This window comes from Sinohyriopsis cumingii, unplaced genomic scaffold (assembly GCF_028554795.1).
Source record: "Sinohyriopsis cumingii isolate HCF-2022 unplaced genomic scaffold, ASM2855479v2 utg003356l, whole genome shotgun sequence".
In the NCBI taxonomy this organism is placed as follows: domain Eukaryota; kingdom Metazoa; phylum Mollusca; class Bivalvia; order Unionida; family Unionidae; genus Sinohyriopsis; species Sinohyriopsis cumingii.
In genome coordinates this window covers 40,540-60,227 of record NW_028316466.1, presented here as the reverse complement: position 1 = coordinate 60,227, position 19,688 = coordinate 40,540, and the positions used below count along the sequence as shown (strand labels likewise).

General features: G+C 37.6%; 1 protein-coding gene across 1 annotated transcript in view; it reads right to left on the bottom strand.

The window, feature by feature from the left end:
• LOC149769644 (hepatocyte growth factor receptor-like) overlaps nucleotides 1-19,688 on the bottom strand; it is a 167,868-nt gene that overhangs the window by 117,287 nt on the left and 30,893 nt on the right. Inside the window, exons 3-4 of the mRNA XM_089949788.1 lie at nucleotides 8,829-8,954; nucleotides 5,290-5,384 (exon numbers count right to left, since the gene is read on the bottom strand). Coding sequence (XP_089805914.1) covers nucleotides 5,290-5,384; nucleotides 8,829-8,954 — 221 coding nt within the window. The remainder of the gene's footprint in view (nucleotides 1-5,289; nucleotides 5,385-8,828; nucleotides 8,955-19,688) is intronic.

The window sequence follows — 19,688 nt, the reverse complement described above, 5'->3', positions numbered from 1 at the left end:
CAAAATGTTCCCGACAAGCAGAAGAGTGGGAAAAATAGACATCTCCTGATCTGCAACCCAAAACTAGTTATGTGTCGAACATGGACAAATAACACCATGGCTCAGAAAGTTAACTCCAAAGGTTGCGGATAAAACTGCAAAGATATGCACGCACACATGAAGAAAAAGAACTGCAAGGGCGTATGGATTCAACAAGAAATGAAACAGCCTTCTAAACTGTGCGACCAACACAACCTTGAGAATCGATTGGATAAATTCATCGGATTAGTTCGAGTGGGAACAATGCCTACGCAGTCAACATTGAAGATACGCCAATGTGTCAGCGATTGCTCATTAATTAGCTCATAAACAGAGACACATATCACGAGTGATGCACAAAAATGTTGAAGATATGCACCATATGTACAACACTGATGATGAGTCCTGAAGCGGTTGGGACGGTGCTTGTTTTACGTGAAATGTATCATTTAACGCAACTGGTAGCTGTAAATGCAGCCCAGAACGTGACCTCGATGATTACAATTTCAATGACAATATCGGAATTCAGTGTGATTCTTCCTGCTCCAATGACCGCCGGAGACTCACGCACATTTGTGATCTCACTAGGCCCGTTCGCCAATACGAGCCAACTCTTAGATCCATTATAACCATTGAATCTTCACAATATCTGTTTAACATCGGACAGCCATTGTTGAGAATTGCGCTTTGTTGGCTCCAAGATCTTCTGGAAAGTATGGACCTTTTGCACCAAAGACCTAAAGGGACAACGTCAACGCAGGATCACCTGTGTGCATGACCAGTTATAGAACTGGGCTTAGTGAGGATTCGTGGATTATTTTCATGCGCACCAAAGCACTCACAGCTCTGACATCGCCCGCTGGTCCCATCTCTAAGGAAGTGATTATGTGAGTTGTAGATAACGTCAAAGGTGCCGCTGTGGAAAGATTTAAAAAAACTGGGCTCGTAGGCGGCTAAGACGCTTCGAAATCCAGTACAGCGATTTGTAACGCGAGTACAAAAATCGTCTTCTGAATCAATGCCGCATGCAATGAAGACAAAAGTTAATGAAACCACTCAATATCGATTTTCAGATTCCGAGATTGCAAATCTGACCATGGGGAGGGGAGTTGCACGGCATTAAAGCAAATAAATAATATATGCACTATGGATCACTTCAAATAAGTATTTGATATAGCATTCTCATGGAAGCGCCGGTGTTAGTTGATCGAAATATACCGAGTTCAATTATTACTCATATTCAGCCACAGACCCAATCAGTTAAAAGTAGAGTTGCAAAATCAAGACTCCGCTAGGTTTTTCTTTCATAAGAGGCTATTTTACAAGTGGTTAGATATGCTATACTGTGATACTTTGTGACAAGACGCTGTTGTTGGAACGTGCTAGTAGCCAAAATGAGATTGATCGAGGCACCTATGCAAAATTCGTATAATTATTAATTGAATAATAATGTCCTACTAAGACGATAAGGTCGGCCTTACGAAACGTCTGCTGGGAAACCTAAGACACTCATTCAGACATAATTGTGTGGTTGCATTAAAACTGACTGCAGCAAAATTAAATAAAATTATGTGGTTGACCCAAAGGCAGCTTTCTCCACTTAATGTGGTCAAACACAAAAATACTTCAGTAACATTAAACTTCACAAATGGAAAGACCTGTGGAATATATCCATTCCTTCCAGCCATTTCAGTGTTGTTAGCAGTAGCGGCTCAAGCAATTGCAAACGCTGTGGCGTTAAGGACTTTTGGAACTGCATCAGGAATGTCTTTGCAAAAGCGGTCGGTGGAAGCATACAAAAGGAAAAGGCCTTCGATGGCTAGTCACAAGAAGTCACATACATTCAGGCAGATGTCTTATATTACCCGGCAACACCCTAGACTAATACTGATTTGCTTGAAATAACAAAATATATCAAACATTTCCTTGGTGTTCTAATGTGAGATGAACTTGCACCAATGGTGCAACGCACACGTTATTTTGGCATCATCAATCTGGATTAATCAACATGCCCAGGCACATAGTGGGTCGCATAAGTGGTAACGCCTCATCATATTTTAATGGTTAATTATTTATCCAAGTATTCTGAACAGCCGTTGTTTCATTATATGACAGTACAAACTCGGTTGGATGGTCCCATGTGGGGTTATCTTTCGTTGAAGCGTTGCTGGCAAGAGAACGCTCACCAGCCCTGCAACCAGTCTTGTTGTTTTTGTTGGTGTTGATCCAGGTGAACTTGTGACTTTTGAAGATCAATTTGGCAAACTGAATACGACAACCATGGACACTCAAGATACTGATGTCAAGTTGAAAGGCGACTTTGTGGCAAAGAATCTGATTGAGCTTACTGACATCATTGGAATCAGGGACATAGTCGTGTTGGTTGCACTTACCAAAATCTATGTCGATACATACAATATTGCAATATGTCAGTACATTCAAGAAGAAATCGCTCACGTGCACAACACCACGTATAGTAATTTCATAGAGCGAATTTGCAAGACTGTTAATCAAAGAAGGAGAAGAATACATACCGTAGCCTTAGCTAATGACCGACTTATTTTAACTTCTCTTACTGAAAGAGCAAATCGTCACATATTAAAGGTGCGCGAGTCTGGATCATATTTTGTTTATCATACCTGAAAGTGATAATGGTTGGGTTGGAATAGGGATGCTGACATATGATAAACAGTATCTAGGTTTTGATCATGCTCTATTAGCATCACGAACTATCATGCCGGACAGTGAAGTTTATAAAGGTTTGGAAAGTTGAGTTGCCTGCATCACTGGTCACAAGAGATGAAATTCAGTCTGAAGCACTCAGCATTTATGCTGAGGGGCACTTAATCGTCGTTGGTGTTTGAGGTTAAGATTAGAGTTTATCCGTATGTATTAGTAATTCATTCAGACTGTAGTGATGAACTTGCTGAATTTACTGACGGGGTTCTGAACTAGCTGGCGGCGGATGCTAACCCATCGATAACAATTCTGCTTTGTAAAGGGTCAAGTAAAAATTGCCATTTGTAATCATTCTGATGTATCACAGCAAATCGAGGCCTGTTTGGAAAAATTGCACGTGCACGTGCGAACGCCAAAGAATTAACTCAAGCAACAAATGCAAAATCACATAGGGATTGTTTCTACATTTGCGAAGTAACATTCACCGATGTATCAACCCTAACACTGAATGTTAGAAATAACATTGACTCAACTGAGAAAATAAAACAAAGGTCTCATAAATTATACAATAAGGACGCACTTGGTCGAGTGACAGATATTTGGAAAATATGATCGTACGATGACAAACGTGCTGACGTAATCGTTGCGTTTTTGTATGAAAGGGGTGAAAAACCATCAGAAGGCACAAACACCAGAGACATAAGTATTCCCAAGGCAGAGGTTTTTGATAACTGTATGACCATTATGTCAGTCAAATAGAATAACTGGCTAGAACTGCGCGTGCATATTGCACCTGACGTGATGATGACACCGAACAAGCTATATATATCTTGCAAATAAGATAGGCGATTGTATTAATAATAGCAGAATTATTACAGACCTTCAGTCTTACCGTCATGAAAAAAGTCGAAGCTACGAGATGAAATAGCCAGGAGAACAGCACTGATCGTAAAGTACAAGCTCGTATGTTTGCTAGCAGATGCTATTTGCGGGCTCGATGATGCGAAACTTGTCGGTCTTTGTGTGACTGGAATCACGACAACATCCACAATAGTAGGTGAGACAATCGGTATTGGTGTTGGAGCTATATCAGTAGTAGCAGGTGTCTCTGGTGAAGCGAGCAAGCTAAGTTAGATGCGACTCCATTCTCGACTATGCGTCTATTTCGAGTTGCATGCAACCACATAACAGTCTCACTACGATGAGTAAACTGTACTCGGTAGCAAATGAGGATAAACTAATCAGTACGGCCGATTTTGAGGTTGTGCTGGCAGAAATGGAAGATCACAGACAGCTACAAGCATACATAAGAAATCGTGTGATTGCCGATTAACAGACAGTAAAATTCTAACAAAAACGCAATATTCATCCAGTACACATATATGGCTACCATAGGCGTGCCTGTTTTGAGTACATCTTTCTCTATCTCTCTCTCTCTGCGGTGTTTTTCATTCCACAATCACTGCAGACTAGAGTACGTGCTGATTGACCTTATTCGATACCCTATGGGCAGCCGTGTTTTGTGACATTCTATAGAGAATTGCCTGAATTGCAAGAATATGAACTGATCTTTATGTGTTCTAGAGAGGAAGGGTAGCTAACTGTGTGGGCTACGCCTCCAAGTGACTCAAGAACCCATGTACGATACCTATCTTGCCCTTGACAAGTGAAACGAGGACATTTCCATACCACTGAATTTGTTTGGTCGCTCAACGTGTACTACCTGTGTGTTGCTCCTTGCAGAAGCGTTGGTTGTGAGAATTCTTATCGGGTATTCTAATCGATCGCACGCTTTGACAAAGTGAATTGGCTTGTTGAGATAATGATCATAAGCCTTTTTCTGATGCCGTCTTTTACAGTTTCTTAGTTGCCATAGGAGATAGGCTAGATTTGTTTTTGGGAAGAAAAAAAACATCACCTGTCTTTGACTATGTACTAAAGTCATAGTGTACCGAAGCTCTTCTATATATTGGGGTCACGCCTGATGGAGGCAATGACAGAGGTCGGCTTGTACTAACATCAACGAAATGCTTGTAGCCTTGACAGTCTCCAAGCTGTCAGTCTTTAGAATGCTCTACATCTTGGAGCAGAGGTCAGCAAATTGATAATTTGTCTGGCAGGAGTATTGATCTTTAAACTTGTCTACAATCTTCCTGTTGGCTGTGAACTAGAGTGTGTGCTTCTGGGTATATTTGCCCAAATCGTAGAGGCTATCATCTTCAGTAATGTGGATATATACATATAACGTCTCAATCTGCAGCAGTCTGATGTTGGTGTCCTTGTATTGCGGGGGCTGTAGTTAACGCCGCTCAGGATTAGTTTGATTAGGTCGAAAATCACATCACCTATATAGACTGGGCAGTTTAATATTAGAATAGAATTGTGGAATAACCTCTTCAAACGACTGTTTATGTGTGGTTCTCTGAATGGTTGTTGTATTCAAAATGTGACTTAATCTAGCAATACCGTAATTAAATTAGCCCTACATGATAATATATAATAGATAAATAAAACTACTAATTTCAAATCAAACGTTGAAAGACAATAAAGAATAACAAAATTAGAAAAAGCTAAAAATTGAATGATACTCACCTTAGCTCAGGACTGTGCCACCAACAGTCAGGATCAGTGATACAAGACTTACACGTGGTGTACTGTTGGCATTCGTCCACATATATTTTGAAAATCTGTAAGAAAAATGAGAAAAATGTAGACAAACTTTATTTTTACCTGTTTGATATAATTCAGATGTAATACATTTGACACAACATATTTGTATTGCTTAATCCATAGAGAGTATGGCAGAGAAAACGCCACACAATTCTTTTGTAACAATAACAAAAGCGAATTTATATCGGTAATATATTCACAAGTAAAAGTTAAAATAATGTTGATAACAGCCAATGAAATGTGGATACTAAAGGACAAAATAAGTAGGCAAAGAAATACTTGTTAAATTATTGGGGTCATTCTGAGCAATTTCGCGTCTGATCTGAGATCGAAGTATGATCCAGCATAACAGGGTCTCTATTTTACTTGTGATTTCAAGTGAACAACAAAGACGCCGATTTTATAAGGCGGATTTAGTGCTGTATCCCATTTCAGTTTCTAACAGTAATATTATGCATTACATTTGTAAATATAAGGCCACCACACCCTTACAAAATTGATTGACCAAAATTAACGATAACACAGCAAGACAATGAACTGACTGATTCCACGCAAATTTTATGATCTTCAATTATTACCATGCTGACTTGGTTGAGCGCCTCTCCACAACATCCAAAGCATACGGGATACAGATTAGCACCGAAATAACCACACTGATGCCAAACAACGAGAATGGCATCAGTACAGAAATAAAGGTCAGTGGACAGAAACTGGAAAAAATCACAAGCTTCAAGCACTTGGGATCAACTATGACAGATGAGGGCACCAAATCAGAACTACTTTGCAGGATTTCCCAGACAACAGCAGCTATAACAAGGTTGAGACAAATATGGAACGATTCCAAGATTGATCTTGGTTCCAAATGAAGGCTGATAGGCGTGATTGTTATTTCCATTTTCTACATGCTTGTGAAACATGGACGCTCACCTCAGATCCACCAAGAATGATTCAACCCATCGACATGATATGATACCGCACGATTTTGGGTATCTCATACATTGACCATGGAAACAAAAAAGAGGTTCAAGAAAGGACCCAACCAGCCATCAGACCCTATTAAGACCTCTGGACCACAGAAACCAAAAGGCAAATTGAAGTGGTACCGTCATGTTTTACGATCATCTGGACTGGCAACAAACAGTCTTGCAAGGCACAATACGAGGGTGCAGAAGACGAGGCAGACAGAGAAAAGCGGTGGACCGTCATGGAATTTGAGGATTCCCAAAGGGCAGTAGAGAACAGGGAAAGATGGAGAGAACTGGTTGTCATTAATGGTGTCCCAACAACCTCTTCAGTTAGAGGATTGACGATGACGATGATGATACAATTACTTACCATTTTTTTAATTGTGGACAATGCACAATGCAAAGAAATGAAAGCTAAACGTTATATTTCTTCAGATATATAAATGATAAGTACATCTTATTTGCAGCTCTGGTAACTTTTGGGAGCAACTCTGTGGAAGACAATCAGCAAATTAGAAGCATATAATATGCAAACTTGTAGACATACAGCGAAAATGTAAGATACAAATGGACTAAGGAAAATACACTGAATATGGTGCAAGCGGCTACGGAGCTGCACCAGTGCAAATAGCTTTGGAGCTGCATATACCAATCAAGGTATAACTCTCTGCAGAGTTACAAAAGTGGCTTTAATTGTGTTCGGGCAATATCTAAAGAGCTACACTTAAGTAAACTACTGCAGCTAACCAATGAACTGCAGAGATATGTGTAGTAGTTATGTCAGGTAAATGGAGTAACATGAACTGAACACTCCAAAATGAAATATAATTAATGTCGGGTTTTCACTGTCACAGTTGCATATGCATTATACTCAAGCAACTAATCTGAACACACTATTATAACCACCTTGAATACCAAATATATATCTGAAGTTGACAAAAGTAATAATCCTAACACAATTGTATAATCAGCTTGATTTATGACAAACGGTCATGTCACAAGTTTGTATCGTCTCAGTACCATAATTCGTGATATACTTTATACATCATTAATGCATTTGTATTTCCGGTCTGTACATTTTTCCACCCTATTCTTAATATAATCATTTATTTTTTCAGTGAAATTGTTATGTAGCTAGCATTATGTATGTTATTCTACTATGAAGATGACCTACTGCGATAAACCATCAAACTGTTATATTTACAGCATCCCTATTATAAGATATTGCATTACACATTATACATCAATCCGTCCTGCATCTGTATTATAAGATATTGCCTTACACATCAGTAAGCAAACTGTCCAGCATCTTTATTATACACTATTCCGTTAAATATTAGTCATCAGACTGTACAGCATCTGTATTATACGATATCACCTTTCACATTAATCATCACATTGTCCATCATCTGTATTATACGATATCAACTTTCACATTAGTCATCAAACTGTCCAGCATCTTTATTGTACGATATTGCTTCATCAGACTGAGCAGCATCTTTATTGAACGATATTACCTTACAAATAAATGAATTACTGTGCTTCTTTGACCTCAGAATTATTTAGATGTAATTCCTGCTTTTGGTCTCCATCCAGCTTCATCCATAACTGTCGAATGAATGTTCGATATAGATATCATGCAATAAACAAACAAAATTATATCAAAATATTATCCTGAATTGCTGCAAAAAAAAAAAAAAAAAAAAAAAAAAAAACATTTGTACCTGATTCATGTTTTCATGCTGTCAATGACTTCCGCACATTGATATTTGTAAATGTGTCAAATATAACTTTTATTAATTCCATTTTTTCTTCAGTTTCCTTAATATTGTGTCGTTAGAACTATTTGGAAGCACAGGAGTAAGTATATGTAACAAATGTTTATTCATGTTTCATTCTGAATGGAGGTAGCAACACGTTTTACAGTGCAAGTAATGGAAACATGTATTTATACAGTCTTTATAAAGGACTGGAATATAAATTAATGAACCCACACCAATACTGACATAGAATTTTCTTGCTACAGTAAACTTTGTAAAGAACAATCATCAGGAATGAAGGTCATAATTTACCTTTTAACTGGATATGCTGAAAACAATGGATTAAAAACCCATGAAGTACATCCTGGTATCAAAATTAATACTAATGTCATTTACGTCAATGTGGAAATATGGGAATGTGAAATTTATCATTTCTTACACAGCCTGCATTGCATAGATTACACTCTGCTGCACTGCAAATTATAACATTTAGTATGATCAAGTAGCGTCCTAAGCGTTCATTACAGTGTACTGCACTGCGAAATGTAATACTTGTCGCAGGTGTAAATATTCTGTGTCCTTAACTTAGACTCCAGTCAAGCTCATTTGGCAATGTATGCCAAATTGCAAATGCTAGTACAAGATGAGTATCGAAATCAACCTTATTACTTATTGACCCCCAGCTATGAATATATTTTCAACATAAATCCAACGCATCATAAATGATAATATTCACCTTTCTATCCGTATGTGCATACATGTACTTTTTGTCTGAATCAAATATCATGTCGGCGTAAATCTTCTTTCCGTCTTCCACAATCTCTGTAACGACTTCTGTGTTATTTTCAGACATGACGTTGACCTGAAAAAAGAAAAGCAGTTCATGGATAGTGTCGATTACATGGACTGGTGCGAAATCATAATTACGTGGTTAGTGTAAATCTTTGTATCTATTTATGTATCCATCTATCCTTCTATCTATCTATCTAAATCGCGACACTATGTTCTTACACTCTGTAACAAAAAGAAGCAAAACCATGTATAGAAAACGCAATAAATAATTCATTATTTTAAGTTAGAGTGGAAATCTGAAACGAACTTACACTATTGTGAATTAAATGCCAACTAATCCTAAAATTTATATCACAAATCCCAAAAATGGAATATTCCAAATGAATTCCTTTAGTCTTGAATGTCTTGAAGTATCACTGATAAAATCCAAAATGTCTTTGAATGAATTCAAATAGAATTCCAAATTGGTGGTTTAGTCCAGAAAGGCAATGAGAACTGTGTAATTCCAATGAATAATATAATTACTAACCGATCTGAAATTATATCTGAACAAACTATAACCGCTGTTCATAGATTTCCAAAGACATATTAAAACTAGAAAGAATATTGGTTTACCTAGTCTCATTTACATATTAATTTCAATTGACCAAGAAAGCAATATATTTTGTGGATAAACCCACAAATTTCTAATCTAGTTTATAAACACCACTGGGCCCTGAACTCGAATTAAAGTAAAAATATTTTTAAAAATGATGTGAGGTAGGTTAAAACTTACTCTCAATCACGGACAGGGGTAAAGCACACAACACAAATTAAATATGCATGACTGCAAGTGATTATCTGATTATAAAGACTTGGATGTGCAACTGCATGGCTTCAAAAGCAATGTGGAATTCTTGGAAAGTGTAAGTTCTCCTTTTCATTTGATTTTCTTTTCTAAGTAATGCAGTAGTAACAAGGGTTGGGGTCGTATTATAACGAAAAACACCAATGATGGTAACATAAATACAATGTTTATTTATGAATGACTCAATGATAAAAGATTATGTTCCATTCGGGCGCATACAAGATCCACATGTTGGACAATGAAGATAATATGCTCGAACCAGATAATATAATACACTGTAAGTAAATAACTTTAATACAGAGATTTACGATTCAAATTGATTTCATACAAATCAAATCAAATGATTCATGTAGTCCATGCCCAAAATGCCCAACATAACAACGATGAGATGTACATAATTCAGAAACGTGTAATATCATCACCATGTAGATGTCGACAATTTTCACACAAATACCAATAATGATATGGTTCAATGAAATATATGTTTTACTCAAATAGTAAAATGTTCCCTTTTACTCAAATAGTGAAATATATGAAATATAATATGCTTTATTATATGCTTATTTTTCCCCGTTAACTTTACATTGACAGAATCGTTCAATATTCCCCGATACTGAACGCGCTCGACAATACACATATAGCATTCACGTGAATAAAGGAGCTACTTTCTTTTGTAAATAAACAATGGACGCAGACGCCAGTACTTTTGATTTGTAAACAAATCACGTACACTCGCGTAAGAGGCTCTTTACGTTGTGGTTGTTTATTTGTTTCTGAATGAACTAAAACATGTTTCGTGGACTGCAAAAAAACCCAGCTGTCTTGACATTTTGCGTTGATACAATGTTACGGATTTAGGCTAGCTACCTTGTCTAAATGACGGATTATGTCCTTACAAATAACAAGGTATATACTGTTTTCTGTAGCTGGTGATAAGAATGGCAAAATAAAGTATACTTACAGTTTTACATCCTGAATTTCCTCAAAATGTTCTTTCTTAATTCTGCAAATCCGATTTACATGAGCCATTCATAGGTTTTCAATCTGGATTACACATTTCGAAAGTGTGCTGTAATTTCGATTATAAGTGCCATTGCATCCTCCTTACCGCACTTAAAATGAAATACACATTAAACTCCATAGCGTCTTTTTGAAAATTGCAACTGAAAGACTTCATATTTTTCCATGTTATGATTGCAAACATTCAGTGACAGAAACAGAAACACATTTGCAGACGTAAACACGCTTCTCCCGCGCCACTTCAGTCCGATGTATTTAATGTATAATTTGCACAGATGAATCCAGTCCAAAATCACAAACTTTCGTCGAATCGAAACAAAATACCAAAATATATTCACTCCAGATCAAATGGAAAAATCGTTGCAATGCCCAGTCATTCACAATATGACTGCAAATTTCAATTTTAACTAGACACTCCATTTTCTTTCGAAAGTTATGTCGACCGCGCGACTAAGTTCAAATTTATCTGGGCAGAGCTATGTGCGCATTAATAATGATGTCATTTTGTAATGTCAAATTTGCGCTTGTGTATCTAGTTTGGAATGCGGCATTCATTAATTTACGTTGCTTCTTGTAGTGTATTTTGTTTATATAATTAAACCTTAGGTTGAATAAAAAAATGAGCATATAATAAAAATGTTACTGCATTTGTATGGGAAAATATGAACTCGTTTTGTCGGAAGAATATACTGCACTCATAAGTTCGTGCAGTATTCATTCCGAAAACTCGTTCCTATTTTCCCATACTAATGCAGTAACCTATAATTACTCAAATGGTAAATATGAAATATCTTCTCAGCCCCAACGCTATATCGGGAGGTTGAGGAGCCATCAACAATGGTCCGCCCTTATTAGTCTGAGTAAAGGTTTGTTCAATATTTTGTTCTCTGCAAATTCGTTTGTTCAGAAACCTTTTTCCGGCCAGCATCCTCTCCGTCAACAGCACACTGGGTATAACAGTACCCAAATTCGCGCAGGGCTAAAGGACACATACAATCCGGTGCAAATATGGAAATACAGCGTATCACTCAGTCACTCTTTCATTACAACACTTGGCTTCCAGTCAATCAACCATTAAGGAATCACTGGTCAATCAATCAAATCAGCAGAAAATATATCAAAATCCATGGACTATAAATGTCACGGGAGTGTGTAACAAAACATAATGACGTTATGGACTGTAAACGTGACTTAATTTTTTTATACAAATAATATTATCGGGTCAAGTATACAAAGCATAAAGCAGGTTCAGAAGTGAACCTGTGTCCGATAAGACTCTATCAGTACTGAACGTTTCTTAATAAATGCAACGATATTATGAATATAAATCTTTATGTCAAATCACATGCAAGTAAATTAGGAAAGAGACTATAACATTGCAGTATATGAAACAAGATAAACGTGGTAGTAGAATAATTAAATCCTATAATACAAAAATGAAAGTAATATTTATTCACGTACCTCTACAACAGGAGATCGCTAACCGTTAGAGTAGACTGCTCATTGACAAAACTTCACGTAATGTGATATTTTATCTCTGCCATGAGGTAATTTATATGCCGACTATTTAGCCCTAATTCGTCTGTTCGCTCGAGGAATATTGGCTTTCCCATCTTTGGCACTTGGATCGTGCAGCATAGGATCAACCGAACTCACTATTTCGAAATAATATGCGATATACATAAATCACCCTTGGGTAACGCTCTACATTAAAAACGAAACCCATGTACATGTATTTAATAAAACGATATATTTATACTATTCCGTGACAGCAGCGTTCAAAGTGTCTTGAAACTGGGGACACATTGCTTTAACAATTAACGTTATATTTTTGAATCATGATATGCAGTAAACTGGTCTAAAATCTTCCTTTCCTGCTGAAATCACTCACAGCTGCAGATAATACGGTAATTTTTCATCGAAAGGCTTATCAACCCAGAGTCAGTGTACGGCTGTATTGTCTGGATATGTTTTGTGTAATACTAGTCTTGTTTGATGTATTATGTACATTGATTTTATTTTGTGTGGCTGACCTTTGACCAGTATAATGCAATCTCCAGCTATGCCAAAATTACAGAATCATCAGTTTGATCAGCCATTCTAGTAAGGTAATGCTGAAGATCATCTTGAACAGACTGAAATCACAAGCAGAAGAAATAATTGATGAAGAACAGGTCGGGTTCCGGAGTGGAAGAAGCACAACAGAACAAATATTCAATCTCAGGGTTCTGTGCGAAAAGTACTCGCAACACCAACAAGACATCTATCATATGTTCGTATATTTCAAAAAAGCCTTTGATAGAGTGTGGCATGAAGCATTGTGGGTCACAATGAAGAAGTATAACAGGGGTCAAAAGTTAACCAATACCACAAGCAGCTGTACGCCAAGGCTACCAGTGCAGTAATTGCTCAAGGTGCTGTGGGAGACTGGTTCCAGACAACAGTGGGAGTGCATCAAGGCTGTCTCCTGTCACCCACGCTTTTCAACATCTACTTAGAGCGCATCATGAGCGAAGCCCTGGAAAACCACTGTGGGACAGTCAGCATTGGAAGGCGAAACATCACCAACCTCCGCTTTGCATACGACATTGATGGACTGGCAGGCCGTGAAGACGAGCTAGCCACCTTAGTGAGGAACCTGGATGAAAATTCTTCCAGATTTGACAAAGGAGATAATCGCTGAGAAGACAAAACTGATGACAAATAGTGGCAAACAAATTTCAGCCAAGATTAAAGTTAGAGGACATGAATTGGAAACAGTGAGCCAGTTCAAATATCTTGGTTCCATAATCACTGAAGAGGAATCAAGAGCAGAAATTTTGTCAAGAGTAGCACAAACAATGGCAGCTATGTCAAAGCTAAGACCCATCTGGAGAGACAAGAATATCTGTCTGAAAACTAAAATCAGACTATTGCGAGCTCTAGTCATCTCAGTCTGTTTGTAATCATGTGAGGCATGGACCCTGACAGCAGAATTACAACGTAGAATCCAGTCACTTGAAATGAGATGATACAGAACCATCATTGGCATCTCTTACATGGACCACGTCACAAATGAAGAAGTGCGTAACACCATCAGGCGCGAAGTGGGCCAATATGAGGACCTGCTCACCACCGTCAAAAACAGAAAGCTGAAATGGTATGGCCATGTCACTAGAGCCAACAGTCTATCCACAACAGTCCTGCAGGGCAGCGTGCAGGTTGGCAGAAGGAGAGGTAGACAGAGAAAAAAGTGGACTGACAACATCACAGAATGGACCAGGAGAAGCTTTGCGGAGACATAGGTATTGACACATGATCGAGACAAATGGAGGGAACTGGTCAGATGATCAGCAGCACAGTGCCTCAACGACCACACTAGGTCATGAGACTGATGATGATGATGATGATGATGACCTTTGACCATAATTGAGTTTAAAGTGTCATTCTATGTGATTGTTTGGCATCTTTGTAAGTTTAAACAAGTTATTTATTGATATGTGTGTTCAAAGTGTAACCTTATTTTTTAATGGCACCGGCGGAAAGTTCAAGTCGTGTTCGAGTCTTGAATTGTTTAGCTTTATTAGGATGTTTAAGTTGGCCGCCTGTCAGCGATAGTTTATTTTGACCGCCTGTAATCTGACACTTTCTAAGCATTACTGAAGTTTCTGTTTTTTTTTAACTGATGCAATTTGAAGTTTCTTAATCTGACCAGGAGTCAGACTGACACTAACATGATGTTATCTTGACATTTTATGATTATACCCGACATTTTGAATCACCGCTAGTTACATATCTTTTAATGGTGAATCAACAATTCGCATTTTTCCACCAGCACCCTCAAATAATACTGCCTTGTCTCTGAGTATAACCGCGATTCCTCTGTAATTAGCATCACCAGCGTCTGTATTCACGCTTGCTATGAAGTGTATATCAACGACAGATTGTCTGGATAAGTCAAGATGTTCCAGTAAAAAGTAATAGATCGGATATCGATTTTTAAAATCCATCTGTGAGATCTGTAAACCGTTATTGACGTTTTGATCGCGCCCCATAAATGTCATTAACCCATGTTATACACGCGCTATACGATTTTGTTCAAAATGCTGTAGTATGTTTTCTGTCGGTTCTTGTCGTCCATTTATCCGTAAAGTAACCTGGGTAACACCCATTCTGTCAAATATCATATGGTACTAGATTAAGAGTTTAATCGCGCAGTCTCCTAAAAAAGCAATACAGATAGGTCGCGGTGCAGAAAAACTTGCTGTGATGCTATGTGCCAGGTAAATACTCCGTTAACGTTAGTTTGCATGCTATCCGCGGTTGTTGTCGACCATGACAATAGTGTTGTACCACCTGTATCCACAAAAGATAATAGTCGCTGTTCTTCTGCCCTCGTTGGAGTCATTACCGGCATCCACAACGAAAGTTTTTTAGTATTACTTTACCACCATGACCCATAAGTCTCAAGATATCGTCATCGTCGGTAGCCTGTCTCACAAGAGCAACTGTGTGTTTAGCTCTAAATATAACTTTTCTAACATTTCTACAAAATCCAAAGATATTTGACAGATGAATTGCGCATGAAATATTTATACGACCCCCAAACACTGATCAGCGTGTTGCAAATCCTAGGTTAAATTCAGGATTAGAATCATGAACCACCGGATCGACATCAGCGACAGTGTTCTTGGCAAAGTTTCTTGGCCGTCTTATATTATAATGATCGTCGTAGGGGGCATCAGTATTGTCTTTCACAATATCATTGTGGGGCCGGCTGATTTTTTTAAGTCATCAGAGTCTCTTGTCAATCCTATTATTGTTGTAGCGACGTCGACGTCTTTCTTAATTTCCTCGATGCTTTTCCCATCAATCATATAAGTGGCGCTATGCCGTTTTTGATTAAGCCAACTCGTACTTCATTTGCATACTCAGTATCATCGGTTTTTATAATTTCTCCTTCTACCTCAATAAAAAAAAACATCAGCGAGTAAAAAAAATTTGCTTGTATCATGGACTTGGAATTCAATTCTTCCACGCTGATTTGGTAGTCTTGCTTCATAAGAATAAAATTGATAATCACGTACAGACTCATCTTTAAAGACTGGTGCTTCCAAATCAAATGCTGTGTCGGATATACGTTTAAACAGTTTTATTATAATTATTTTGTCTAACACGAGGATTACCGGCTTCGGGAAACTCTGCTACCAGATATAAAATTTGAAACAATATTCTTTTCTGCTGCATTGTCCCGCTGATCCATCACGGTCCATAGTTCTTTTTTATTTTGCGGCTTGATTTATTATTTTGCTGAAATTTGCAGGCATGACTTCAGTGTTTGGTAATTTTACTGGTTGTGGTTTTCGTCGTATTAATCGTGATAGTGTTTCTTTGATTGTCGAGAATGACTCATCAGCAACGTTACCGATTACACCAGGAGCTTTTTCACGAACAACGTCAACAGCTTTCATCACTAATTGTTTTGCAAAAGGTACTACTTTTGGACCTAACCTTTTAAATAGTCCCTGAAAAACATCACCAAAATCATCTCCGTAAACCGCTCTGTTGGTTGGTTATCGTGAGTTTATTACTCTAAAATTGCAGGTCCACGTTGACTATTATATACTATCATCCTATTTTACTTGCTATTTATCTAATCATGGTGACAACTAGTCACTTAGTCAAGGTCGTCAACGAGTTCGTCGATATCCATGATACCACTTGTGAATAATCGTTGATAAATGCCAGCTGCTTCATTAATTATTTACCGAGAATTATTACCCGCTCGTTTTCCTCCTATGAGAACTTCTAGTCGTTGTACGTCATCGAGAATATTGTTGGGACAAGTAACAAGACCATTTCCCGTTTTTGGAGGTTCATCCTCCCTTAGCAGGTTAGCACTAAAATCCTCATGCCCTGTTTTTTGTTGTCGCTCTTGGTCTATCTGCTGCAGCGGTGGAGGAAGTTGTAATTGTTTTGTGACGAAATCTGTTGCTGTTGAGAAAGGTTTTCTTGTTGTATTTATTCTCTCCGCTTTCGTCGAGGATTGTTCACATAATGTAAAAAACAGGTCATATTCTGGATGAGTTATGTCAACTTGGTAATTTTTTAGCAGCAGAAGATACTAAAGGAACCCAGTCTTTTGGATTTTTTATCTCCGGTTTGTTAAATTCGGGTTTTAAGTAATTGTATCTGTATATATACCAAAGAGCAGCAATGCTGGTCATTTTTGGATCTTTATTAGCAAATCGCTGTCGAGTACGACCATTAAACATTTCAACAGGAGAGGTTAGTTGTTACGGTGGTGGAGGTGGTGGTGGAGGAAGAAGTTAATGGGAAGGATCTTGCTTAGAAGGTAATAGAGGTGGTGAATAGGGCGGTGGTGCTTGATGAGGCTGTAAAATTTCTTCAGCAATATTCTATCTATTTCTGCTCTAAATATTTTATATTTTTTATCACTAATTCTAGCCTCAGGTTTGTTATGATACAAACGATATATCCACTTAGCATAGGTAGTGTTATTTATGGAAACATACTCAGGTTTTAAAATATTAGATTTCTGAGCAAAACTATTAACCGTAGCTCGATAGAGATCACTTTCGTTTATTTATTTTTTTATTTCTTCAATAGCACCCTTACTAACCTTTTCATTTAATTCAATATTTTCTCTTCTTAGCTTAGATTTAGGTGCAATATCTTGTTTCACCTCGGCAATTTCAGTACGACCTTTATCAATACCTTCAAGTATTTCTTCATCGACAGGTAAAGGCTGTGCGACAGCTATATCAATTGGAAGTTTTTTTAAAAAATATTTTTGTTTTTTAGTTTCTTTTGCTATTTTTGCAGTTTGTTTTGATACTGGAATAAGATCCTCCTTAATGGGCGTTACGAACTTTTCAATAACTTCTCTGACAGGTTTAAATAACTGTTCTGTGTCTTCTGCGTATTCAACTTGAGATTCTCGCCGTTCTTGTAGTTTTTTCCTGAAAGAATCTCTCACAGGGAGAATTTTTTTAATTGCTTCTAGTCGCTCTCGCACTAATCTAGCTGTGTAAGACACCAACGCTGGCGCCATTATTTGTTATAACAATAATTTTAATTGAGAGCAACAGAGAGTGTGGGACCACGATGAGGCGCCATCGTAGTAAAACTTACGATATGTTTTTCGAAAACGACGACGCGAGAAAAAAGTAACAGGAAGCTGACGCCAGGGAGACTCTCTGAAAGTTAGAAGCCTCGCTTTCACGTTATCAGCGAATTTTTTCTCGTTTTTTGTATAAACATTAGTTTACCAAAATAACGCTTATAAGATGAGATCGGTTGACAATCTCTGCTGCTTCGCTTTCTTTTTCAAAACTGACATTGTAAAGCATCTGTTAAAGAATCGGATGCTTGACCAGACTATGAACATTTAAAGAACTACCTCCTTGTTTCTAATCTCAAATTCCTGTAAAACAAAATCTTAGAAAATGTTTTTTATCCAAATTCTATCTCAACTGAGCTCCTATAATATTAGTAGCGATGTATAGTTCGCATATAACACTCCAAATAATACTGAAACTACCTTTCTGAGGGTAGTTAATTATCTTTTCTCCGCTATGGATAGTGGGAAAAGTACAGTCCTCACCTTATTTGACCTGTCTGCGGCATTGATAGACAATGATATAGTAAGTCATCCTCTCAATCATGTATGGGGTATTCACGATACAGCCTTAGAATGGTTCAAGTCTTATTTAGTCAACAATACACAAATTGTATTCGTAAATTGAAAACAACCAAGGCCAGTTCATCTATGCTGTGGTGTTCCACTTAGTTCTGTTTATAGCCCCTGTCTCTTAAATATGTACACTCAGCCGTTCTCGGATGTCATTGACCGACATCCAGGGTCTTACCAAAAGTACGATGATGTCACTAAATATACAAATGAAGCCGCTTCCTAGCCGAAGTTGCGGCTACCATCCAAGGCGTGGAGAGGTGTATTTCCCATGTGATGTCATGGGTGACATGTAACGAGCTGTAGATGAATGATGTTGAAACTGTAGCCATCTTGGGCACCAAAACAAAGACCTTCTCACATCCTTAATCTCAAACAATAAGTCTTAGCAATGCCAACATTAAATTCATACAGCCATTACGAAATATAGGTGTCAGTCTCGACAGTATTCTCTCATTACACCAAAATGCCATAAACCTGCAATCTGGAGCTGATACGTATCAGCACCATTCGCAATTTTCTTTTGGCTGATGCCATTATAACTCTTTTGTGTTCCTTAGTACTTTAGGGATTGGACTATTGTTGGTCAACTCTATCTTGTTTGTCTCAGTATCTACTTCAGAAACTTCGAAAAGTTCAAAACAAAGCTGCACGGATAATTATCACATTATAAAGAACGGAGTTCACTTCCCCCTGCTCTAAAACTTCGGCTGGCTATCCGTTCGATTAAGAATCAAACACAATATATGTTCACTATGCTACATTTCGTTGACTGGCTCCAGTTCAATATACCTAACAGACCTCACCCATGTGTACACTCGACCTAAAATATACGATCCTCTTCCGAAACCCGTAATCGCATTGTCTCCACTGTTAAAACGAAGTCATACGATCAATGTTCTTTTGCCTATCAGGGCCTAACAATGTGGAATTAATTGCTCATTGACCTTAGACAAAAGGCCGTTGTGATCTCATTCAAGAGTGCTAAAAAACTCATCTATTTTGAGTACAGGAATAGACCTAAAGACAATAATATATACTTCCCTTGCTATTGTCAGCATGATTTTGTTTTGTAATTTCATGCTGTTTGTTTTCGTAATGTGTTTTATGTGTTTCTAATATTGTAAATCGCTTTAAACTTCGAAAGATTAGGTGCTAAGCCAAGTCCACATTATTATTATTATTATTATTATTATTATTATTATTATTATTATTATTATCATTATTATTATAATTATTATTAT